Below are 26,459 nucleotides of genomic sequence, written 5' to 3'. Positions count from 1 at the left end.
AACCTTTATGAATGATATTTATGCGAGTACTGAGAGACCATTATTCTTCAAACGATACTAAATTAGGTAGGTCTTTCCTAGTTAATGCTATTTGTTCGACTTTAGCTGTTTGGATATGGATTGCCGGAATCATCCATTTACCACAACTGCATCTAGAACCTTTCCAATTGTAACCTCCGATCTTGCTATCACAGTTCGGACAGAAAAATTTACCTTCAAGCTCTTGCTTTTGTAATTCTTTCTTCATCCATTCCAAAGGCTCCACGAAATAGTGCGAACAACGGTCTTGTGATTGTTGAATATCAATAATTCTTCTAGATCCTGCGGCCCTCCTAATGAAATGACCTTCCATTGATTCCTTACTTGGAGGATCATGCTTAATGAAAGAAGTGGAAAATGCAAGTCTAAACCTACATTTTTTGCAACGGATCGCAGAAACATCTTCTACTTCCTCTTTCGATAACTTAGCTACCTTTTCAGCTTCAACTTCTTCAGACTTATACATTTCATTTTGAGCCATGATATTGGCTCCCAAGGGATCAGTTTTAATGGAATTCTGTAATTTCCATTGTTTATAGTCTTTATTCTCGACATCCACTATATTCGAACCCATGGCTTCATACAGCTTCAGTTGCTCCATAAAGTTCTCATTTGGTTCAGCTACGCTCCGTTTCCTCTTCACTGCATGTAAAGCTGTCTTCAAATTGAACCCGTATCTGTACATTAAATACGCTACTGCAAACGTAACAGATCTGGATACACCTGCTTGGCAGTGTATATATATGGCACCCTTTTGGGGCTTCTTTTTGAAATCAACCTTCACTCGGTCAAGCTCTATCTCATCGGGAAACAGGCATGAATCGATGTATCTATTCGTTTCATTGAAATACTGCAACACATCTGTACTCAAATTATCGTCAATAGGAATATTCTTCAAAGTATAACTCTTCCTGACCAAGTATTCTGGAATGATCTCAAATTTGATCACTGATAGGATGTGAGTGATCTGATAATTCACTTTCAGTGGAACATGGTTCGCAATTGGTTGAATACCACCAACATAGATCCCACCTAGTACTCTTGTAATATCAGATTCAGTATTCGCCATTGCAGATGATTGTAGCTGATTATTTATGAATACTTGCCGGTACTAATATCTCTCTCTGAGGCGATTCCCGTCCACTCATTAAACTTTACCTCGTCTCATCTCATCGCTTCTTCTTCTTTAATCTTTTTGGCCTTGGAACAATTTTTTTCCAGTCTAGTTGAGGGAAAGAAACGTGATTTGTGTCAGTGAAGGTAGAGATGATATGATACTTCTGTAGTACCGACGGGTAGGATAGCCAAGTGAGCTTGGATGTGGGAGCCCTTTGCGCGACAAGGCATCCTTGTATGTTAATAATACAATCCTATATAGTTAATTGTCTGATTTTTAAATTCCAGTAGTTTTTCCTTATAGGATCCCAAGTGTCTGCTAATGCCTGATATGCGATCTTGGACTTTTCCGAGTCTGTTTGAGAATATACATCAGCTAGGAGCTCCAATGCGAAAGAAGACTTAACATGGGAGATTGGTCTTTCTTCTTGGTCGGTATATGTCTCCAAGGCGTTATCTATGAAGGACGAAGCAAAATTAATCAACTTGGAATCGTATTCGTTATTCTTGAATGACTTATAAATAAAACGTAGATGGTTCCAGGGGCTTACGTTTTGTGGAGCCAACAATATCTTATCCATACAGTATTGAATTTCCACCTCTGCTACTCCTTCCTCTTGAACATGATCGACGTTCTTCAAATAAAAAGCTCTATGGGTCCAGGCGCTGTTGTTATACACGTCTCTATCGATGTACTTGTTCACAAAGTCGAGTTCATGGGACCAATCTTTGAAGAATTGGACGGACCATTTGCGGTACGACCATACATGGTAATTTTTTGTATCGTCATCGATCATCACGTCTAGTATAGGAAGGTCTCGCACTAATTTGGGGGATGGATGTTCTGAGAGTAGCGCTTGTCTGTACGACCAAATCTGGTAGTTTTTCGGGTTATTTAAGGTGAACTCATCGAGCCAATCCAATTCTTTCTCCCATGCGGATACATCTTCTTTCCGGAACAAGGACATGCAAATCTCGAATCTGTAGTTCCATGCGGTGTATAACGCTGGTACAGTCTCAATCACCGCGGCAGTTACTGCCATTGCTCTTTCAGATAATTCATTTTGTTGTAATAATGCAACGAATAATGATACGAGTTCCTTGTATTGGTCTGTGTATAGGATGGCACATAGTTCATTTTCCAATCCAGATTCGATTGGTATTCTCTTAACATCAGAATAATCGCACTTGTCCATGGTATAGTGTATTATTTGTGATGTTCTTGGTTTTACTAAAGTTTGGTGAGAGTGTGATAAGGGAATTGTACTAGAACAGGTCACGACCCGGGGAACAACTGTTATATATAGTACTTAAAGGGGGGAGGGAAGCTATCAAGTTTCACCAGTGATGAGAATTGCAATGGATTTTTTCCATACTAAGTAACCTCAAACAGAGAAAAAGAGTCAAGGTGAACGGAAACCAGTCTACAATGAAGTGAGATCTATTCAATTTTGATGCATTAAGACACGAAAAGTTCTTCTCTGGTGAGGAAATTGTCCGTGTCATGTCCAAACGTATGTTCTTTACACTCAATACACAAACAATCACGTGATGGGAATTGTTGATGGTAAACACATTTTTCTGGCGGATTTTCCGCCAGAAAAATGATGGCTTACCATCAAGGGTAGTCCTTCTGTAAAGAATGAACCGCACAATTATCCCCCAAAAACACATTTCCAGCCCAGTTTGAAGAGGTTTTGTTGGATTTTTGTCGGTTTTGCATCAGCTTAGACGGACAATATTGGAACTTTTGAATTTTGAAAACAGTTTTACAAGGATTTAACAAATGATAACACGGCTTGTTATTGAGAATGTATTTGTTTAGCCATATCAACAGTGTATTGATTCAGTGTAGCGATAATATAACCAGGGCAATTACTATTAGATAGGAATAGTCGTGCTTTGCTGAAGTCAAGGATGCTTACAGAGAAAAAAGACACGTCTAAAGGCGATCTTTTGAACGATTTTTTGTTTTTAGGAAACGATGAGGAAGCTAGGGATAGCGCCGGCGATAGCGGCCCTCGAGAGGGCAGTCGCAACGTAAGTAGTAGTTCTGATGCTATTGATGCTGCAGACCTATTTGACCAGTATATTAATAAGGATATGTTGATGGAATCGATAGAGGACGATTCTTCTCCTGGTTTACTCAAATTGGATTTTGTGTCCCCTGTGAAGATGGAAAACCAGCTACGTACGAATGTTGATTTATTGAAGTTAGATACTGATGAAATTATGGATGTGAATGAGCATGAGGATGTTGACGATCAGATGAATGCTTCTGGCGGTGTTACAGATGTCCACGACGATTTGACTAGGGAAAATGTCGAACAATGGAAACTGGGAGATGAGAAACATAGCAGTAATAACACCGGAGTGCCAATGCAGAATCTTACATATTACCAACAAAGTGAACGGTTACTTACCCATGGGATGGAATTTGGTAGAACACGTCCTTTCAAGACGGTATATTTGAACCCAACTGATTTTCTCCCCAAGGATGATGATGATATCTCATTGCCATACAAATTGAATGTAGATGGAATCCCCTCTGTATCTAGAGTGGAAACTCAAATTAAAGTCAACGTCTCGATTTCCCCTCCACCTCCACAGTATATGATCCATTTACCGACAGATAGTATAACGAAACAGAAGCTTTATTTGACTCACGATATAACAGAGTACCCCATCGAGGTGAGGAGGCAGATGTTGTTTTTGGAGACTTTTTTGCTTTGCTCGTCAACAAATAAGACCACATACGTTTGTGCCAGGTGTGTGAAAAGAGAACAACGTAGAGCTGCGAGACGGAAATCTGGTGTAAGTGATAATCTGCTTTGGTGTAACAACGATAACAAGAGAGCTATTGTTTTTAATAGCAAACAAGTCCTCTTAATGAAAGAACATGAATGCAATGAAAACTCTAAAAATTTCTCTTTGATGACCCGTATCGTATGTTACTGCAGACATCATAAGGAGCCAGAAGGTTTCAAGGTGTTGATGGTTCTACGAGATGCAGATGATAATATCTTGGCAAGAACAGTGACAAACAGTATTGTTATTATGGATAAAAAGACGACAAGCAAGGGTAAATCTAGTGACAACCGTACCAGCGATGGTTATGTCAAGGATGAAGATTCTATGACAGGACAAGCCAGCGATTATAGTAACTCCGAATCCTACGTGAGTATGAAAGCTGAGGACTCTTCAGCGCCAGTACGGCTTTCTATACCAAAAGGTATGCCCTCTCCAACTTCCATTACGGAGGATTCTTCAGAAAATGTCCATACCGACCATGGTCCAGTAAACCCGACTACTCCTGGCTTTTTCCACTCTTCTGCAGCTGCCTCGGCAAGAACGAATGGTTATAAACGTCCAAGAAGCTCTATAGACGGTACCAATAAGTCAGAACGCTCGTTGTCTAATTCTTCAACCTCAGTAACTACAGCTTTGGATGTTTCTTCTTCGATATCTGGTCCACCTCATTCTTTGTTACAAAATAAACAACCAAACTTGTTATCTCAAATGGGGTCTGTGAAACCTGCTGCTGCAGGTATCGCAGCACCAGTACAACAACAACAGGCAGCTTTTCCAAGGCCTAACGTGCTAGTGCAGCAGATGGGTTCGTCTACAACGAATACTGTTCCCGAATCCGGCCCAAAACCATTTATTCAACGTGTTATTCCTGCTCAAGGTCCTATCAAAGGTGGCATCGAAGTGACACTATTGGGTTCCAATTTCAAACCTAATATGATTGTTAAATTCGGCGACAATAGAGCTTTATCTACTCAGTGTTGGAGTGAAAGTACCATCGTTACATATTTACCACCAACTTCGAAACCGGGTCAAGTACTAGTTTCTGTTTTCGAAAGAGAAGATCATGGTAATGAACAACTGTTGGGTAACATGTCAAACAGTAGGGCTATTTTTACATACGTGGACGATACCGATCGTCAATTGATTGAACTAGCTTTGCAAATCGTGGGACTCAAAATGAATGGTAAATTGGAAGATGCAAGAAACATTGCCAAGAGAATTGTTGGAAGTGATGGTGGCTCCTCGAATGGTTCGACACCAAGTTCAAACATCTCGCCCTCGACGAACTATAACGCTGACTCATATGCCACTAACTCCAGCAACCAGGTATACTACTCAGACGAAATGTTAATATTGAAAGTCGTGAAATTGCTAAACCCTGGCTCGAACCTATCCATGTGTAACTCAGATGGACAAACTATGTTACATTTGGCATGTTTGAAGGGTTACTTCCATCTGGTTTCTGCCTTGGTCAAAAAAGGTGCTAGAGTTGACGTTACTGATTCATTCGGTTTCACACCATTGCACTTTGCTTGCATCAACGGTGATGTCAAGGCTATCCAACTCTTAGTAGAATGTAAGGCCAACGTTACAGCAAGGGCAGACAACGGTGTCGATGCTCTCGATCTATACAAGTCGCAGCATGTTTCGGCTGCAGAGAAAAACAACTCCTACATCGAAGATGCTCTGCGCTTATTGGCCACGCATGATGGTGGCATTGAAAAAAACGAATTAGAAGACGAGTTGAAAATGTTTGGAAGAAAATCAAGCACCTCCAGTTTCCATTCCAGCGTATTCGATGCAGAATCTTTGGACTCTGTTGATTACGGCTTCCAAGTTCATGTTTCCAAGATGGTGCAGGATACATTATCGGACGATTCAGAGTACGAATTCAGTGGTTATGACGAAATGAGTGAATTGGACGATGAAGTACAGGACGATACTTCACTAACCATTGCTCAGCGGGAATCCCAGTTGCAACTCTCGACATATGTGCATCCCTACAGAGCAGACGGCACTGGTACGACAGTCAAGCCATCGGAAGAATTAAGCCAGGATAACGGTGAAGAGCAAGAAGGCGACAGGTCGGCTCGTACTCCAGAAGGACTACCTAAATATGAAGATTTATTCCCAGTATCTGGATTGAACACAAGCAAGAACAAGGTCACCGAATTGAGCCTCTCTATCGTCAGAGAGGCCAGTGTCGATACTGCTCCGGATTCACACGATTCTCAAACTTCAGAAACGTCCGAGGATGAAGAAGAAGCCCTACAAGTAAGATTGAACAGATTCTTCCAACAACGCCAAAACTTCAGAAACGATAAGATGTTGATTTTCTTCTGGATTCCCGTCATGGTTATCCTATCATCTGCGTTCCTAGCATTCCAATTTGGGAGAGACGGTAACAAGATTCATCATATCTCGGAAACGGTATCCGAAAACTTAAGAACTTGGATGGCAAAAACTTTACTAGGTAACGACAGAATGAAGGCTGCGTTTAGAGAATCCATCCATAACCTACAAAATCATAGACTGCTGGGAGAAGGAAACTACCTGGTCTAGTCGAACTTTTAATTTTCTTTTTCTTGAACCGACCTTTTATCTATGTGCAAAGCCCGTATATAGTCGAATCTTGAAATAATGGCTTTTTGTTAAATGACACGATACCAGATATCTAGTATGTATTCAAATATATAATACATACGCATAATAAATCATCGCATCCAGTGTAAATGCCCATTTCTGACTTTGTTACCCTTTGAAACCACATATTCTCACTGACGATCCTATCAATTCAACAGATTTTCATGGTTTCCCGCCTTTGGAAATCCAGAACGTATGAAAAAGCCTGAAAATCGAAAATATAAAAACAATAACAAACTTAAAAGGCTTCGTGTATTTTTACTCATTACATCAGGAAGGATTTACATGGGGTGTGTTCGTTGATTACAGATCAGAGACTAGTGCCCATTGATTGTTTGAAACTCGTCAATTACTGTAGTGAACAATTGAGTTATTTGACCTTTAATTTCACAAAAAACGCTCCCTGAAACAAGAACTAATACGAATCATCTACAATGGAAAAGATCAGAGAAGTATGTGTGGCGATTTTTCATAACTACTTGATCCCCTACCTCTCGGTCCGGTGATCAATGTGAATTAAGCAATTACTAACAAGATGCAATTCCTCGTCTGACGATCATTATCTTTAATGCTGAAATATGAAACGGTATGTCGATTGATGGCGATCCGCATTTGATTTCAGTAATAATGAACGTGACAGATTTGGAAAGTGAAGCGGGGGTGCTATCGCCCCCGTTTTTTGTTCGAATAGAAGCTAAGCAACTTGAAATTAGAAGCCGAGTCGTGGCAAGACAAGTACGAAGAGTTGAAGGAACAGGTGAAAGTTTTGGAACAAGAAAAGACGGATAACGAAAACTTGATCAAGTCTTTGACTACCAAGAACCAAACTTTGGAAGAAGAAGTTGAGACTTTGGAAGGTCAAGTCTCTGAACACAAGCAACTAGCTGAAGATTCTACCAATTTGAAATCTCATAACGAGAATTTCAGCAAGAAGAATCAACAATTGGAGGAAGAATTGGAGGAAAATGATTCCAAGTTGAAGGAAACCACAGAAAAGTTGAGAGAAGCTGATTTGAAGGTTGAGCAATTGGAAAGAAAAGTCACCTCTTTGGAACAAGAAAGAGATGATTTGGAAAAGAAATATGACGACTTACAAACCAAGTACGATGCTGCAAAGGCCGAATTGGACGAAATCTCTGCCTCTTTGGAAAATTTATGATTGGGCCCTCCTTTCGCCAATTCCCTTCTAATAATACGAAACGAAAGAACTCAGATCAACAAGATCTGAATCTATACCCAAACGGTAATAAGAGCCTTACTGATGCCAAGGATACTCAACTTGAAGTAGATACGGGTCTCAAATTGCTATACCAACATAAACTAATGCAACAGCATGAGTTCGTTTTTTTTATGACAAGGGAACGCTTGGAGCCTTTTGATCTTCTCTTTTTTATAACAGTCCTGTTGCTTTTCATATACGCTTGCGCTTGAGATAAAAAAATTCTACAAGATACACATCTCACCTAGATATTCTAGTCCGTGCTTCTTCATCTGATTCCTCGGTTGACGGGAAACCAGACTCTACGGTAGAATTTATTGTTTTGGCTCAATATACATATGTATACAAGTTTTATATAAATGAATGAATAAAAAAGCTTTACTTATCTTTGAGAGTTATGGTACTACAGACGCCAAGATAGGGGGAAACTGTAACGATTGCAGGCGTTAATAGGATCGAGTCCATCTAACGTTGCTCTTTGTTTTTCCTTTAAAGATCCGATATCTTGCCTTTTTCCTTAAAGACGGTTCCACGGATTTTCATCACTAAAAATTGTTTTAATATTATATATATATATATATATCAGTTGACATTTCTATACAGAATTCACCACAATGGAGATATGTACAGTTAGCAGGTCGTGAAGGAATCCCAGAGGTCCGATCAGGCCAACACTTTTCAGTATCTGTTTCGGGTGGTACGAAGTTTATTGCTGGTTTCTTGGTGGGGGTCCTGCTGGTTGCGATGGATAGTCGTACTAATGGCGCAAGGAACCGTCCTGAATCCAAGAAATCATCCACATCCGTGATACTTCGAAGGGATAAATCTCACCATTCATTGAGGAATCTAACTCTCACTCATCTCACTGCAAAACAACATTTCCTAATAGCTCTATGTCGTGACGTGTCATTGCTTCCGCCCATTTTTGCAATGTGTCAATCGCTAGCAAAGGCTTGGTCTTTATCCTTTGAAACAAACGTTCTGTATAGTGGCTCATCGGGTCTAACGAATAAGATGAAGATGGCTTGGAGCGCTTATATCGGTACTACGACTAGTACCGAGGATGATACCATTATATTGAGTGCTTTGACCACGGCTAGATCTTCTGAATATTTTCTAGCTTCCATGTGGTGCTTGGTATCCATGTACCTCTCATACTCGATCTTGGACTCTCTAATGGTAAGATGGATTATCAAGTATGCTACGATGGCAGCTATCTTTAGAATGTTTTCTATGTCACTAGTGATGATCTGTTTCGAATTGCTCTTGACGGCAGCTATGTCACCGTCAGGGAAATACCATTTGCATACCTGGATTTTAATAAGTTGTCTACTTACTGGTGGGTACATCTGGCAGAGTTTTATCACATCGAACTTGATCTACGGCGATAATGCTTCATCATCTCAGTCAACTTTCCCCAACAATTCCGATAGCTCATCATCACGTAGAAATGATAGCTCTAGTTCTGGAGATAATGATGACACCGGTAACGGCACGTCTAATCAAGGACTAACTTTTTCTGCTGCCAGATCGCGAAAGAAGAAATTGTCTTCCTCCTCATCGTCATCATCTGCCAGTCAATTTCAATTGCGCTGGTCAAAACGCAGAAGATTGGATCTCTATAAAGTGACAGTGTTCTGTGTCGTTCCAGTGGGTTTCACGTCGTTTCTGACCATGATAGTGCTCCTTCGCAACTTGTTCATTCAGAGACTGGACGTCGAACACATGGAACGCTTACTACGGAATTCTTACCATAATTGAACCGATCAATTACTTGTACTAATCGTACAACCACTGCTGCTTTTACTCTACTTCGCCCTATCTGGTTCGCATTCTTTTACCTTGTTATTCCTTCCTTCTCTCATCATATATCTCTCTACATATATCTCTCTGCATATATGTGTATTTTATTATGTAAGTAATATATTATCTCTCTGCAATCTTCATGCTAAAAACTAACATCGATCTTATTTCATAGCTTTATGCTCGTATCGGCGATGTTAACTTTGGAACTGACGTCAGTAACGTAGTGCGATCCCCTGCGTGTTCTCCAATACTCCGGATATAGGGCTGTGTAATCAAGATGCATTATGTAAACCTTTGGAACCCGTTCTTAAAATATGTAAGTGCCAGTATCATTTTGTACGTGAAGGGTTTTCGCTCCCAAATATAATAATCCAGTTTAAATGCTTATGCTTAATGAATGGTTTACACAAAACAAATGCTCAAGGGAAGAGACCAAGAGACGGCAGGGAAAGTTATTGAGTGATATTTGAGGACATTTGCCAGTCTATATCTTTGAGTCGCGATAGTTGTTGTTATTTTGAAAGGTGGGATAGTCGCATATCGCTTAGACATTTAGGGAAAAAGGCATTCTAGGATTGTTTTAATTAAGCGGATTTTAAAACGTATCGATTCGATTATAGCAAGTATGTCAGAAGCCCATAACGTCCTAACAGATGTTACAGCATTTTTGTTGAGCCAGCTGGATCCTTTGCTTCCCGTTAATTCCCATGTCAAAACTTTTGAAGAAGTTGAAAGGGACCCATACTTCACCAATATAAGGTTATCGCTATTCAATTTGGTGGTATCCCATGGGTATAGTGCGATCAGTCCAGCCATTGTAGCCAAATTAGAGCAGATAGCCAATTTATCGAAAGACAAGAATCAAGATTTTGATATCTTGTTGACATTGGTTGTTTTATTAAGAATGTTCACAGATACAAGTGAAATTTACTGGAGGAACTTGGACCCGGAATATAAATTAAACTATAGTCTGAGTGACGACTCAGCTTTTTCTAGATTTTACAATGGGTACTCAGTGCAGATGGCCAGTTTGCATACCATTCGTCCAAAGCCTTTGTCGCCGCAGATTGCCAATAGCTTTTTGCAATTGTTGTCAAGGATAAAATCTAATAAACGTGTAATAAAGATGTTGAACAGCATGTTGAAGTCGCTGCACGGAGGTAGCTCGTCCTCTCTGTATCCTTCACAGGGGAAGGATAATTCTAATAGCGATGCAAAGAAGTCGAAATATTATACTTACTTGGTAGATGTCTTGGATCAACACTGTGCGTACCTTTTCAAATACATTGCCGCATCTAACCCTCACGAATTCCATAGTTTCATCAGATCGGTAATAATAACACCACTATTAGTGGCGCATACCCATACCGAAAGTGAAATAGCGCCGTATTTGTGCTATTTCTCATTCCATTACATTACCAGCGAGACTCTTCCCTCATTTTTAGACGTACTACAAAGAATGGTGGTAAGAATGAAGAAATCAATACATCAGGAAATTTTATTGTACTTCGCTTCGGAATCGATTCAATCATGGATAATGGCCAGACCTCATGATTATCTTCGAGTAATCGAGGGCCTTCAAAAAAATTCCTCAGATCCAGCTTTACAGAACATTCAAAAGATTTCTACTTCCTTGTTTGAAGATGTCTTCTCCAGTTTCAATATTGAGAGAATTTTAACCGAAGGGGCAATCTCATCAGCTACGTCTCCAACAGTTATTTCTCCTCAAGAATTGTCTTCTCATTTAGATCCTTTTGAAGAGTATGCCATATACGATGAAGAGTCGAGTTCGGGCCACTCAAGGACAGCATCTACGTCTTCAGGACGCTCCGGATATAACGCCCCATATTATGGTCCACAGTTTGAACTCAACGATGATACTGAGGATATGACTAGAGTATCGGTATTAACTTTCGCAACTCTTATGTTGATGTTAAGTCCTGATATATTCGAAGAGATCAATAACACATCATTGAAAAACATACCAGATGATGCGTTAGGAACTGACGAAGATACTGATGCCTTTGATGATAAATCATCTAGTGATTCTCCATTCCTTTCGCGTTCATCATCATCGACTTTGAAAAGCTCAAGGAGTTCTAAATTCGGATTGAAGAAAATAAGAAATCAATTGACTTCACTGAATCATGTTACGAATAAAAAGACCAAGTTCCTTTTAACAATATTAAAAAACATTAATGGAAATAACATCATCTCAGAATATTCCATTCTCGACACTTTGAGAGTTTTGATTCTCATTTCAAAGCTTTCTACATCGCCCCTACTTCGTGAAGCCGATTCGTCTGTTTCCTATTTCACTAGAAGACTATTTTTCTTGATGTGCGACTTGCTACAATTGGGCTCAGAGAAGGATGCTAAGCGAAATCCAATGGTGGCGCATTGTCTCGCAAAATTTCCGCAGTCACATTTCAAGCTTCAAGTTGATTATTTTTATGTTGCTTGCTCATTGGATGCGGATGCTTTCTTGGAGAAATTGTCGGACTTTATCAAAAGAAAGCACTCAGGTATCTCTCATATTAGAATGATAACGGATGGATTTTGTATTTATTTTAACAATGCTACCATGCACAACACCAAAGACAGAATTATGACAAGGATTGATGATTTTTTGAAAGATACCGCATGCGAGATGGCGAACATTCTTTTGAGTGAATCAAATTTGTTCGATGAACATGCGTCTGAAGTGGTAGATAGCATCTTTGAGCTGAAACCAGGAGATTATTCCAAAGGCTATCAAAAAATTCAATTCAACGCATCTCCGCTTCCATCATCTTCTCCAGCGTTTATGAATTTTTTCTCACGAACAGGTGATAGTACACCAACCTCGAAATCGACATCTACTACTTCTTCATCGTCATTATCTCCAGTTGAGGGTGTATCTGCAGCTATTGCTGGCAAGAATTTAAGAGATATAGTAGCACCAACTGCAAGACGACCATCAAAATCTTCATTTGCCTCTTTGCGGGAAACATCATCTCCAAATGAAGGTGAAAAGTCCACCAATACAATTCGTACAATAATAGACAAAAATATCAAATCTCCACTCAGGGTTGGCTCCATGCTGAGAAAAACATCTCAAGAGTCCATCAGTAGTGCTACCGTGAAAAACATTAGAGATACTCTAGAGAGACATGAACAGGAAACAACACAGTCTGCAAGAATTATTTTAATCAACATTTTTTCTATTTACAAAGGAATGACTAGATATTATTACATGACCTACGACGAGGACAGCGATACAACTGTTTATTTGAGGGATTTCAATAGGACCATAAAACCGGTCTTTGCGAGTCTTGTTGATGACAATGAGTCTTTGTTTGATACTGCTCGGGGAATTATCAGCTCTGTCATAACTCAACTAAAAGAGCCACAAGTTGATATCACTGCCTTTCGCTCTGTCTGTTACGTTGGCTCTGCATACCTTCTATCTCTTATGGGCACAACATTATTTGATTTGAATCTTTCAGACCTAAAACGGGAACAGTTATTGAAACCCCTTGTGGACTTATGGACAGCGCGTATTGGCATTGCCAAGACATATGAAATGAATGATAGCTTAAGTGACCTTTTAGAAGAAGAGGCGTTAACTTTTCATCTAATACGCGGTTCCGTCGGAAGAGCGTTATTCTGCTCCCTTTATTCCAACAATACAGCAATTCATAAGTTATTAAAAACTGCTTTCAAGTTGTTCACCGAAGAAATAAGAATCCATCAACTTTTGCACGAAGATGATGTTGATGATATTGATGATGACCATGAACTTGATTTTGCAAATGTGGAATTTTTCCAGGTCATGTGTCGTGATAATTACGTCTCAACAGGTGTGGTTGCCTTTCAACGTAGGTTGCGAACTGACATTTTAAAATACATCAAGTTCCCAGATAAAATTGTTTTTGATGTCTCGCATCTCATATATAAAAGATGGTACGATGCATCGCTCAAACCATCTTTGAGCACTTCAGAAACTAGTCACTTCAGAAACTACGCTGGATTTCTAGCTGCATCATGCGGAATATTCTCCACCATAAACGACTCAACACAACACCACTTCCCTTTACTGCATGAAATGAAGAAAAGTGTTGAGGCTAAGGTATCATATTTTGTTGGAAAACAGTGTTCATGGCTAAATAATGAAGATTTGTTGACAAGAGAGAATTCAAAAGACATTTTAGCAACAGAGTTACATCCATTGGCCTTTGACGCGTTATTTGCAGCTCTACGACAGAGAATAGATGAACTAAAGGATATCAATATTGTTGAGAAGGATAACGAGTTATCCTTCATTCTTTTGGAGCAGGTTATAATGGTTGTTCGAATGATTCTTGAGAGAGATGACACATCAGAAGTACTCATCATAGTTTCTCTTCCTTTGCTAAATTTGATCGATGATATTTTAAGGATAGTCGACACTATCGATAAATCCTCTCCGAAGTATTTCAAATGTGTTATCCATCTGTCTAAGATGTTAAAATCATTCCAACACTCAGAGTCTAGCATATGCATTGCTGGTTACATGGTGGTGAAGAACAGGTGGTTGAGGCTTGTCACCCAATGGTTTCAAAGTGCAATTTTTAAGGAGTTCGATCTACTGAATTTAAGTAAATCTCACCGTGATATGGACCTGGAAAAGCGGGATATGGACTATCTATATATTGATACCACTATTGAGTCTTCAAAGGCAATTGCATATTTAACGAAGGATTTAGTTTTGGAAGCTCCGCAATCGATGTCCGAAATTGAATTGCAAAGATCAAAGTCAGTGGTTTTTGGCAATTATTTCAATATTTTATTAAAGGCTTTGGAGAAGAGCACAAACGTTGAAAACTTCCCCTCTACTTTAAGACATAAGATTGCCTCACTCAATGAAAATATCATCATTTCTTTAACCAATCTTCTTATCGCCAACGTTGATGTCGGATTAAACCATGCTACTCCGATAGGATATTCAAACAATAGAAATATTAGGCTAGCGTTCATGAATGTTTTCGTTAATATTGTCTCGAGCTTTGACATATCTAATAATAGAACAAAACGAAAGCGTGATGAGATAGTTGAGGAAGTTGTCTTGATGACTTTGAAGAGACCTACTTTACTCTCGAAAGCCTGTCGTATATGTCCTGCTAGTGACATCGATGCATTGGCTAGTTCCATTGTCTACTTTTTCGATGTCAAAAATGCTGCGCATATTATTGTGACAGAACTTGTTCGAGAAGAGATTGGAAATGCAACCCGTCACATGGAAATTTTGAGGAGAAACAGCTGCGCTACTCGTGCATTGTCGATGTTAGCAAGATTAAAGGGAATGGATTATTTGAGTAACATACTCAAACCAATTTTAGAGGAGTTGATCAATTCGAAAGAGTGTTTTGATGTTGAAAAACTTGATCCAAATGACGTTGACGCGCCAAGAAACTTGATGCTATTCAAAAAATATATGACAAAAGTTGTCGATGCAATTACCGGGTCAGTTGACTCATTCCCGCCACAATTTTTTGTAATTTGTCAAGCAATTCATTCTAGTGCTTCAGAACGCTTTCCCGAGTACGCTGATATTGCTGTCGGGTCATTTTTGTTCCTTCGCTTTTTCTGTCCTGCACTAGTAAGTCCGGATTCAGAAGAAATCGTCGATAGTTTGACCCCTAAGGCCAGAAAATCCTCGATGTCACTAGCGAAAGTAATTCAGAATATCGCAAACGGGTCTGTTAACTCTATCAAGTGGAAAATTTTAGAGTCTGAATCTGAATTCTTGAAGAATTGCAGCAATAAGATTTTTGAGTTCTTGTCTGTGGTATCGGACAAGAATAGGAAGGTAAAAATTAATCTCCGCATGCAAAACAGGGTCCTTCCTAACGAGTTCAGTTTCCTTCATAAGTTCTTATATTATCATGGTTTGGAAATGCGAAACGCTTTGATAGAGGATATAAAATCGTTTGATGATTTAGCTACCGTGAGAGAAACGGCAGAAGCTGTGGATGAGCTTCTTTCTTTGATGGGACAACCAAGGATGGAGTTCAAAAACGAAATTCCTGCCTATATCAGGGAGCATTCTGAAACTAGCTCAGAACTTTATGAATTTATGATTAAACAAGCCGTCAAATGTCCAGAAACTCCAGAGAATGAATGCAAGTTTGTACAGGAGTCGGTCACTTCAGAAGGTCTACCTGTCGTTATTTTCAATTGGTGTGAATATCAGAAAGACGGTAATGACGATGTCGAAACTCTAATTTACCTAATTTTTCAAATATACTCGAAGGTAATGACCAAAAAACATTTCTTTGTGACAGATTGCACTGGATTCGATGGTGTACGGCAACCCAAGAATAGGTTTGTGAAATTATCGTCATTATTTTTCAATTTGATACCTGCTGAAGGTTTAGCAAATTGTGAAACCTTTTATTTCTTCAATCCAACGCCAATTTACTTGGAATGGTGGACAGAATTTCAAAATTCTCACGCAAACATTTTCCAGAATATGAACGTATCTATGTCTTTCCTCAACACAGACTCAGATCCCAAGCTAATAAAGGCATTGGGCCTATCGGATTATTCAAAAGAAGTTTATCATGATGTTAGAGTAACTTTGCATGATGTTTCCCTATATGACGAGGCGAAAAGGCAGTTCAGCCCGGTCACTTTGAAAGTGGGTAACAAATACTTTCAGATTGTACACGATAGTGCTTGGACATTGAAAGCATCAGATGCTTCAGATACAATAGTAATCAACCCTAATGATGTTTATGAAATCGCTGAAGTGGCCTCCACATCAGTATCAAGAATAACAGGAGTTTCTTCGGAGTTTTGCTTTGAATTGAGAAATCGTAAAAGGTTGATTATGTCCAGTCCCAAGTACTTGGAAATCTTGAAAATGTTCTATTATTCACAGGCTAAAATACTTGAAGAGTTCAATGATAATGAATACTCCGATATATCCAGTAGGCACTCAAAGGAAGCGATAAAAACAGCAGATATAGTTAGTCATTTGCTGTTAGTGGCGCTAGTTGGATTAGGTGGTGACGATGAAATTAGGGTAGTCTCCTACAATTTACTCTCTTCCATGCATACCACATTTTCACTAAATATGGGACATCTCTTGCCAAAAACCCCTGATATATACATCTCTGAGGATCCTAACCCGATTTTTGAGCCTCTAATCAAAACTTTGGCTGAGACTTCGCCCGAGCTCACTAGCTACTACTTGAAATATAGCATCGATTTATTGGAAAACGGTGAGCATGATCTTCATTTCATTGCTAACCTTTTGAGAACTATGAGATACTGGGCAAAAAATTTGAGCAAGCACGTATTCTTGGCAGATGATCAGAAAGGTCCTGAAATTGCTACAAAATTGGTTCGCCGTTTGGTGAAACTCACTGTGCAACAAAATCAACCAACATCATTATATTTGGACTATATCTGGCCTGTTTTGGTGCATGATAGTTGCCTATTGAAGGAAGTAATTGAAGAGGTTGTAGGTCATTGTATGGACAGAGCTGCAGAAGGAGTCGATTGGCATCCAGCATGTAAAATTTTATTACGGGCACCTACGATCGATATCACTGGCGTCATTATCAAGAGAGTTATAGATATTACTCACTCTTTTCTTCCCAACTTGAAGGAAGAAACTAATGTCAACAGTTGGACTGAACTCATTATCTTAGTTCACTTGTGTTCATCATTATTCTGTGATTCTCCATTGCTAGTCGATATTTATATGCCCGAGGTTTTATATATCGTATCATTGTTGATCGATGTTGGGTCTACTGAGATGAGATTATCTCTACATAAACTTTTGATGAATGCTTGTCAGTCCCTATTGAGCAATGCCAGTCTACCAAAATATAACCGCAGAAATCTTTATGAGATTCAAAAGATCTTTTCTGATCAAAAAATGAAGATCATGTTTGGCTTCAGCCAAGAGAGGGGTAGAGTTTTACAAAATTTTAGTGCTTCATCATTTTTGACTAAATTTACGACTTTGGAACATTTTGTCAACAATTTGATGTCATTAATGGATAATGGTTCTCTGATTAATGTGGAGCAATGGAAGACGAGATATATGCAGTATATTATGGGGACTGTCTTCCACGTTCAATCATTCTTATCTGCTCGAGCTATGATGATTTTAGGTATTGTTTCGAAGGAAGGAATATCGGATGGCTTGCTGCTCAACTTGTTAAGACAGAGTATGGTGATTGTTGCCATGCCTGATGTCAATGACGAACAGATCTTTTTCGTGATCTCCACATTCTTTACTTACACAAAAGCAGTTATCGGTGTCGATCCGCAGTCTCCATTGTTGCCTAAATTATTCTGGCTTGCCAGCAGCATTTCCTTCTCTATAAATATGATGATTTATCAAAGTGGTTTGTTATTCATGTCAAGTACTGCTCAACACTTGTCTCTGGGTAGCATGGAAAAGATGGATAGGGGAGAGATTCCTGAACCCCTCATCAAACAGCTTATGGCTCAAAGAAATTTTGGTGAGAATATCTTGAGACAAGTTGAAGCGATGGGGGATTTAAGAGTCACTGAAAGCAATTTCTCGCACGTTATGATCAGTTTGATATGCAAGGGCCTTTTGATTCCATATACTAGAGCTACTTCGTTATCGTCATTAGTGGTTTTCTTCAAGCTATTCTACTTTGAATTAATGTTTGGTCCAAACGAGGACTATTTGATATTCATGTTCTTCATATTTATATTACAGAGACCATCTGCTTTCCTGAAATGTATGGAAGATGTTGATATGGATACAGATGTTGTTCAATTGGATGATAGAAATAAGATACACAAGAGTTTACTCGATTGGTTAGTTAAATTCAGTCCAGACGCATGTTTGACAATGTACAAAGCTTCTCTCTACTTTTCCTGCAAAGCTACGGATGAACAAGGTAAAGTTAGGTTTATGTTAGTTTACAGGCACTTGATGCAACATAATTTGAAGGCGGCTTTCAAACTGTATCCATTTGTTTTGAACGAATTAAGAAGATTATCGAAATATTCCAATAATAGCTCCACAGTGCTTTTATCATTTGAGATCATAAAGATGGCAGTAAAAAGTAAAGAATACCTAAAATTGCCAATGATTGAGAAAGAAATGTATAAGAAACTTGAAGAAAGAGGCCTAACTGGAATCAAAAGCATTCCGTTTGAAAATGAACTTGCGAATGATGTATTGACTGGGGTTAGGGAAAACCCTATTATCACCTACGAGAGAAAGAAGTTGGCTGTCATGTTACTTTCTAAAGTAATATCTTCTGCATCAGAGCGATAAAACACAAATTGTACGTATATTGAACGAAAGTATAAATTAGAACACATTTAAGACTAATATCTTTTATTTAAATTATTGATTCCTGATCGAGGGTCGTTTTGAATAGTTTCAAGTTAGATCCACCTTGAACTATTATTGGTTGGTTCCAGAAAGCGATTAGCTTTGTTAAATCTGTAGAAAATAGCAAGTTCTACTTTCTATTCAAAATTTACGAGAATGCAGTGGTATTACAGCAGAAGGAGATTTACTCCTGGGTTGGCTTTGAAGGCCCAAACTGTTTGTTATGTAATTTTTCAAATTCCAGCTTATCCGATTTGTACAGGAGCATTGTCGCTCTTGCATCTTCGATGGAACTATGCTCACCGTCTTGAATATCTAACTGTAAAATTTCTTTCGTTAGTTTCTTTAGACTTGGTGTTTTGCCCTCGCTATATTTTTGTCTAAATGGCATGTGTCTGGAGGTATCCCTAATCATTCGTCTTGGATGTGAAAGCATTAAAGCAGTAAGATCATGGTGAACAGAATGTCCAACCAATATTCTACCCTTTAATACATTTGAGACCTGTTTCTGACAGTCCTCTTGTGTCACTGCGTTGGCCATGTGATGAGGTTTGATACCACTAACCCACGTTCTCCAATCCGTCACCGGTTCCTTGGGTCTCACAAATAGGTCAAGCACCACATTCCCGTAATAGTTAACTATAGATACTCTCGCCAAAGCAGAGTCTTTCCCATCAGGTCCGACACCGACAAATTCACAGTCCATAGAAACATATTTCCCTACTCCGTTTGTTCTTGACAAAGATTTCTTTGCAACGTCTTCATTCAACTTTTGTTTCAACACTGACTCAAACCTATCCTCAGAATTAATCATCTGACCATCCGCATGGGTATTCTTCGTTCTCTCTTGCTCTACTTTAGCGATTTCCCTATTCATATTGGCAACCATATCCATGATCTTAGACCCAGTACCATTCTTCTTCTTCTTGTCGACATACTGTTTGTCTTTTTTAACGGAAACTGTCCTCTTCTTAGAATTACTTTTCGTCTTCTTTCCACCCTTATTCTTATTCACGCTATCAGAATCAGTACTCTTCTGTAAGCTTAACCAATTACTAGACAGAACCATGATGTGTATGATCCTTTCAGTTTATAAGAATACTGTTAATTGTGGAACTTGTGATATCAATTACAAAATGAAACAGGAAATGCCTTAAATTTTAATTGTTTTCAACTTATCTGAATCCAGACTCTGTTTAAAGTTATGTAACACATGCGCTAGCCAAACCCAAACCTAAAATAATCTCCTTTCATGTAATCTCATCCTACTCTCATCTCATCTCATCTCATCTCATCGCTTTAAAGTTTTCCATATCTCTCGTCAATCGAAAAGAAATTTTACAGATAAAATTATTGTTAAGAGATACGTGGGTTTCGAACTGGGGGACTTTCTACTTTCAAAAAAAAAATCTTTCGAGGATCTTGAATTGCTGAATAAGGGAGCTCTGCTCCAATCCTGGAAACCTTTGATTTAATCAGAAATCAGTTTCAATTGAATAAAACATGTGAAGGATGAGTTTTCAAGCTGTAGGTTTTTCTTGGTTCAAATAAGTGACTACAAATTAGAAAACTGTCTAAGATTTTCTCTGTTAGAGTCTTTATGGGTTAGCATGGATGTTGAAGTGATAATTAATAAGCTTCGGGCCAAGTTTTTGAAACAGAGTTCTGAGAGAGATCAGCTGAATAGGATCATTAAACCGTTTGGGGAGGTTTCTGAAACAACTTTGAAGCTGTATGAGGATGAGAATGGTGAAAATATGTTACAGCGGTTGGATTCCCCTCCTATTGCGGAAAGTTCTGTGAAATATGGCAGGCATTCGAAGAATCATTCTATTGGGACTGAATCGAATCTGTTCTCTGCTTCGCAAAATAATACGATGGTTTCCTTAGTGGAAGAAGAGGAAGAGGGAACAGATAGAGTCAGGAATGGCATTGCTGATTATGGTAGAAATGTGCTTGCGAAAAAATCCAGTTCGAATAATACTTTAGGAGATAAGTCTCATGATAGCAGTTCAAAGGGACAATCCCGGTCCAGGTCAAGATCTCGGTCGCGATCTCAATCTATTATCGGCGGCGGTGCAGGCGATACAAACAGCTTGAAGCATAAGGTGGTCAGCACTTTACATAGAAGAGGAAGCGAATTGTCTTTGCAAAGCAGCACGTCTAAGGCATCTGAGAAACTGAAAACCGCCAAAAAGTCAGGACTTCGGCTCAGCCGATTATTTAGAGCTTCAAGTACGTCTTCTTCATCCAAGGAACCCACTAGTAGTAAGGCCAATAAGTTCATTCCAGGTAGATCGAGGGCTGGTTCTTTGAAAAAACCAGTGTTGAATTTATATGACCATTTCCTGTACACGAATGAGGGTCTTGATAATTTGGACGACGAAGACGATGATGACGAAGATGATAAATATGAATACGATAAGGGGGCTGTGCTGAATTTCTTCGGGAAAGAGAAGCGGAACAATAGCTCCTCTAGTAGCTTAGCTCTGGACGAGAAGGTTAAATCTACCAAGAGAACGAATTTCTTGGAAAACTTTCCTTTGAATCCACATAACATACTACAAACTTCTGATACCGTAAGTTCCAACGATAGCGAGAGAAGACATAATAGTCAAGCGAAGCGTGGTGGGAAACAGAAAGAATATGATAATGGAAAGGATGCCTCCTCTTACATTGAATCGTATCTCAATCAACCTGATTTGAAGCCCTTTGATCTGCAGAATGGGATTACAATAGAAACTGCTCTAAATAATACGGACTCTGATGCTATTAACAGCAAATCAGATGGTATTCCACGCAATTCTTCCAGCTTTATTTCGGAAAGTGAAGATGAGGATTTGATCAGCAATGATGATGCATCATCATACGGTAAATCTCTATTAGATTCTGATTTCAGCGGAGATGAATTTGAATCCAGTCACCTTCAATCGTCAGATTTGTCTTCAATGACTTTCGATTCTCATGAGATCCCTAACAACTCCATTCCAAGATCAAGGGCACTTACTATGTACCATTCTGGTGATGATTCGACGTTGGATAAGGAATTGGATAAGGCCACCAAATTATTGCATATGGCCAATAAGGCTCCTAGAGAATCCCTTTCTCAATCAGAACCTAGAGAAAGTACCGGTGCTGTGGGGAAAAGAGGTTTGAATTTATCTCAGCCGGAATTGCGTTCAAGCGCTATGAAACATCGCAGCTCGACGTCAAGTATGTCAGAGTCCATCAGGTCAAGACACCTTTTGCCCATTGAAAGACATAGAAGGACTTCATCAGTGGCCACTCAAAGCAGCGTTGACAAAGATACAATAGAGCCATCAACAGAACCGGAGTTCGTCATTGAAAAAGTTGATGTTGGTAATAATCACCCACAAAGTGAGTCTACTCTATCAATTCTCTTCAACAAAAGCAAAACTACACAAATCAATCCCTTGGAATATTTCTGTGCCGTGTCTGCGGAGAAAGAACTTCGAAGTAACGCTTTAAAATTGGATGTTTACATTCAGGATTCCAAAACATATAAACGGAAGCCATTTACTATTAGTGTCAAGAAGACAGCAACCGTTTTTGAAGTATTGGGATATAGTTTATACTGTTACTCGACCGAATTCAAACCCCCTGATACGGCAGGGGAACTTCCGACAGATGAAATTAATAACCCCAATCATTTCACCCTCAAAATTGTTGATGAAGATGGTGAACCTTACGAAGATAATTTCGGAGTCTTGGAGAGAACTCAGCAGATCAACACAATATTTGATAATGAGGTTGTCATATGCAAAGTATTGAACGATGAACAGTTTGAACGGAATGAAGAAGAGACACCCTTACCAAGTGTCATGACCGATGACTTCGATCAAGAAGATAGCAATGACGGGCTGTCTCATCTCAATCAATTAAGTTACTACAAATCGATTATTCCCTCTAAGAATACACAAATGTCTGATTCTGGTTCTAACTATGTGAATATAAAAGTGTTCTTGTATCCTAATTTGAATCCTCAGTACAATTTCACAAACATCAGAATACCTGTGACTTCCAAGATTAACGAAGTATTAGTCAATTACTGTAAGTTGAAGAACCTCGATCCAACGGAATACGTATTAAAAATGGAAAAGAGAAATTTAATTCTTGACTTGAATGACTACGTTACAAGCTTAGATGGTAATTATAATGTGGAACTGTTGAAGAAGAAGGACGCAAGAACGAAAAAATTTGAAAGAATGAAAGCCGTTACCAATCAACCTGTATTACCAACAATTCAGAGTACTGAACTAACACCATTAACGCTAACAATGGCAAACGATAACAGATTGTTGAATAAAACTCTACAGGAAGAAGAAACTTCTGCTAACAGTGGTCGACCAACCTCGAACAGAACAAGCTCAAAGAATTTATTCAGTATCAACAAGCAGCATAACACATCTTCCTCTACCTCTGGCTTTTTTAAACTCAAAAATTCCTCAAAATCTTCTCTCAACAATGGCCAGAAATCTCCTAAACTTGGGAGTTTATCCAAACCATCAAATAACGTTTCTGGAAATAACAGTTACAAAGATCTCTTTGCTGGTTCCTACTATAAATATAAGGTATGGAGAAGACAACAAATGTCATTCATCAATAAACACGAGAGGATGTTGGTCATTGATGGTGACTACGTTTATATAAGTGGGCCTGATGGTGATTTCAATTGGACACACGAAAACGTCAAGACGAAATCGTTCCATATAAGCCAAATTACCCTGGTGAAAAGGTCTAAGCGCGTTCCAGAATATTTCAAGATTTTTGTTCACAGACCTGATAGAGAACGGAGATATTATTTCGAAGCTGTGTCGGCTGAAGAATGTGTGGAAATCATTACTAGGTTGCAAAACCTTATTAGAGTGTACAGAATGAATCAAAAGTGAACAATTGCGAAAGAAATGATAGATATGCAACAAACTGCATACAGTATATACCTCAGGGTGCTTGTATTTAAAATTAATTGTAAAGAAATATGCTTATATTCTAGATCTCTTTGCGATATTCTGAATCCATGAATTCACCATTTGTAATGAATTTTCAGGTTGGTCGTGAGGAACCATGTGTCCAGCATCATAGATTCTCAAGTAAGTTAGCGGGCCATAAGATTTGGTTTCGCCAATGGTCTCATCTGTTTCTTCACTCTTCCAAGTTCTCAAAACTTGTTTTTTATACTCTTCGTTATACCTCCATTCCAATTTTTCAGTCCAAGCGAGATTTCCTAGCCAATTACAAATATAATCCTTATCGCCTGCATATATCAAGACATTGATATCTTGATCAAGAAGTTCTGCGACGTACTGGTGGAATGGGCTCGGTCCATCGCCAGTGAATGCGAAACCGATACCGACATCCGAGCTACAACCTTGGAAAGAACTCACATCAGTCCCTAAAGCTCTTTGAACTTCCTCCTGATTCAAGTAATCAGAGATATAAATTTCTTCCTGATAACAGGCACCGGAATCATCCTCTGCTTCACACTTAGATCTAATATCGTAAGGGTTCCTACCTGATTTCTCATAAACCCCAGTAATCTGTTGTTCACAATAACGGTCAGCCAACACACAAGAGAAAACAGAATGGGACTTGTAACAGCGGTCCACAAGCGATAGGCATAGAGGTAGATTCCTATTCATATCTAAGCAATCTTCCGGTTCCAACACCGCTGGATAACCACCTTCACCACAGGCCATCGGCTCGTAATATTGGTATTGAGTCAGTGGGTCAGTAAATCCATTTCCAATTAATACTGACGATAGATTGAAGGAGGAATCCTCAGCATGCACTACAGCAATCTCATGAGCAATCTTGGGTAAATAATGACCGGCGTATGATTCACCGGAGATATGGAAATCGTTATTTCTCAAATGAGGGAATCTTTCAAAGAACAAATCTAAGAATATGTAAACGTCTTTGGCAGCGTCATCTGTAGTAGACACTTTAGAGTCACCGTATGAGAACCCAACACCAACAGGCTGATCTAGGAATATCACAGAAGCGTTGGAATTCCAAGAGTAGGGGTTATAAATGGGTTTCAAATCAGCTCCTATAGAAGAAGGTCCCAATTCAAAGAAAAGACCGACGAAAGAGGAACAGCCAGGACCACCGTTTAACCATAGTATCACTGGGTCATTCTCTGGGTCATTTCTAGACTCAAAAAACCAATAAAAGAAGTGTTTTGAGTCCTGGTAATCTAAATATCCCGACCATTGTTTCACGGTATCAACGCCAAGAGATTTGGGATCCAAAGGTTTAATTCTCAATGAATAAGCGTCGTCAATATTTGAGCTGAAGACACTAAACTGAGTGTTATAATTTGCAGTTTCATGATCCTCGATGTTGTTATTCCCGTCGAAACTGTTCGAGAATAAACTATCAACAACGGCATTCAACGAGATGGCTAAAGTGACAGATAGCCAGCCGTATAAAGATAAAAGAAACTTTATCGAAACCATGGCAGACACCGATGTACTGACTACTACCCTGAATATACGGCAATGGCAGTCTGTAGACCAAATACTAAGGAGATGATGGAGTAAGGGTCACTGAAAACCCTTTGTTTTAAAGAGGACTATTCATATTTTCGAAGTCAGTACATTCGATACGATCGGGTAACCACCAATACTATTGGCGGTAATATATCATGAATTTGTAGTTCACGTGATATTCACGTGAATGGCCGTTTTCTAATCTTTTTCACCTTCCGCGTCATCTTAGAAAGCATGCTCGAAGAGCCATGAAAATGTCAAGAATAACTCACCTTCTAAGAGCCGTTGAATTGTCGTATTGAGACCATTATGTGTCCATTCTATTGTCTTCCGTATCCAGTTGACAGAATTCAGCAGTAAACATACGTTAAACTGTGTGTACTCTCTGGTTTTTACCAGTTTTATACGAGCTGCTCTTACATGATTGGTCCAGTAAACTGTGTGAGGTGTATGGGTGTGTTGAAGAATATGCTACGTCTGTTTCTGAGCGATTTACTCTTAAAAAGCGTGTAAAGCAGGATTTCCTTTCTCAAAGCTGAAAAATTTCAAAGTTTCGAATTCTTCTCACTAGAAAGAACAAGGCGGTTTTGAGCGAACTTTTGCACTGGATCAGATGCGTTATTAGTGGTATCCTATACACCTTTGTTCGAGATTCACTCTGTTAGAATATAGACCAAGAAAATAATTTGATATACGATGAGTGCTGCATACACAATTTTGGGTAGAACTGTTCAACCACATCAATTGGCCCTAGGGACTTTAGGTGCTGTATTATTGTTGGTTATTCCAAACCCATTCAAGTCTAAGCAACCAGCCAAGCCATTATACTCTACTTCCTCTAAGGGTGAGGAAGATTTCATCAAGGCTTACTTGGAAAAGCATACTGCCAACGCTGAAAAGCACTAAAGATAAAAGTCAGGACATTTTTACTTCCTTATTAATTCTACCCACTTGACTG

General features: G+C 39.0%; 9 protein-coding genes across 9 annotated transcripts; 5 read left to right on the top strand and 4 right to left on the bottom strand.

Annotated features, from left to right (window-relative positions):
- Positions 1-40: 40 nt before the first annotated feature.
- On the bottom strand, positions 41-1,108 carry YVH1 (tyrosine protein phosphatase YVH1; the record flags this gene model as incomplete). Its single annotated transcript, XM_454762.1, has 1 exon — positions 41-1,108. One exon carries the CDS (start codon positions 1,106-1,108, stop codon positions 41-43), a length of 1,068 nt encoding a protein of 355 aa, XP_454762.1.
- A 301-nt stretch (positions 1,109-1,409) lies between these two features.
- Positions 1,410-2,351, bottom strand: RAM2 (bifunctional protein farnesyltransferase/protein geranylgeranyltransferase; the record flags this gene model as incomplete). Its single annotated transcript, XM_454761.1, has 1 exon — positions 1,410-2,351. One exon carries the CDS (start codon positions 2,349-2,351, stop codon positions 1,410-1,412), a length of 942 nt encoding a protein of 313 aa, XP_454761.1.
- Positions 2,352-3,072: 721 nt separating this feature from the next.
- KLLA0_E17953g (uncharacterized protein) lies at positions 3,073-6,528 on the top strand (the record flags this gene model as incomplete). Its single annotated transcript, XM_454760.1, has 1 exon — positions 3,073-6,528. One exon carries the CDS (start codon positions 3,073-3,075, stop codon positions 6,526-6,528), a length of 3,456 nt encoding a protein of 1,151 aa, XP_454760.1.
- Positions 6,529-7,043: 515 nt separating this feature from the next.
- KLLA0_E17931g (tropomyosin) lies at positions 7,044-7,768 on the top strand (the record flags this gene model as incomplete). The annotated part of the gene is made up of 2 exons (XM_002999364.1): positions 7,044-7,061; positions 7,301-7,768. 2 exons carry the CDS (start codon positions 7,044-7,046, stop codon positions 7,766-7,768), a joined length of 486 nt encoding a protein of 161 aa, XP_002999410.1.
- An 804-nt stretch (positions 7,769-8,572) lies between these two features.
- EOS1 (Eos1p) lies at positions 8,573-9,589 on the top strand (the record flags this gene model as incomplete). The annotated part of the gene is made up of 1 exon (XM_454758.1): positions 8,573-9,589. The coding sequence occupies one exon, from the start codon at positions 8,573-8,575 to the stop codon at positions 9,587-9,589; it is 1,017 nt and encodes a 338-aa protein (XP_454758.1).
- A 670-nt stretch (positions 9,590-10,259) lies between these two features.
- On the top strand, positions 10,260-18,929 carry IRA2 (Ras GTPase activating protein IRA2; the record flags this gene model as incomplete). The annotated part of the gene is made up of 1 exon (XM_454757.1): positions 10,260-18,929. One exon carries the CDS (start codon positions 10,260-10,262, stop codon positions 18,927-18,929), a length of 8,670 nt encoding a protein of 2,889 aa, XP_454757.1.
- Positions 18,930-19,173: 244 nt separating this feature from the next.
- REX4 (putative 3'-5' exonuclease) lies at positions 19,174-20,058 on the bottom strand (the record flags this gene model as incomplete). The annotated part of the gene is made up of 1 exon (XM_454756.1): positions 19,174-20,058. The coding sequence occupies one exon, from the start codon at positions 20,056-20,058 to the stop codon at positions 19,174-19,176; it is 885 nt and encodes a 294-aa protein (XP_454756.1).
- Positions 20,059-20,599: 541 nt separating this feature from the next.
- On the top strand, positions 20,600-23,899 carry AVO1 (Avo1p; the record flags this gene model as incomplete). The annotated part of the gene is made up of 1 exon (XM_454755.1): positions 20,600-23,899. One exon carries the CDS (start codon positions 20,600-20,602, stop codon positions 23,897-23,899), a length of 3,300 nt encoding a protein of 1,099 aa, XP_454755.1.
- Positions 23,900-23,992: 93 nt separating this feature from the next.
- On the bottom strand, positions 23,993-25,468 carry KLLA0_E17821g (S10 family peptidase; the record flags this gene model as incomplete). Its single annotated transcript, XM_454754.1, has 1 exon — positions 23,993-25,468. One exon carries the CDS (start codon positions 25,466-25,468, stop codon positions 23,993-23,995), a length of 1,476 nt encoding a protein of 491 aa, XP_454754.1.
- Between the last annotated feature and the right edge of the window lie 991 nt (positions 25,469-26,459).

The sequence above is a fragment of the Kluyveromyces lactis genome (assembly GCF_000002515.2).
Source record: "Kluyveromyces lactis strain NRRL Y-1140 chromosome E complete sequence".
Lineage (NCBI taxonomy): Eukaryota > Fungi > Ascomycota > Saccharomycetes > Saccharomycetales > Saccharomycetaceae > Kluyveromyces > Kluyveromyces lactis.
This window is presented reverse-complemented; position numbering and strand designations above follow the sequence as displayed.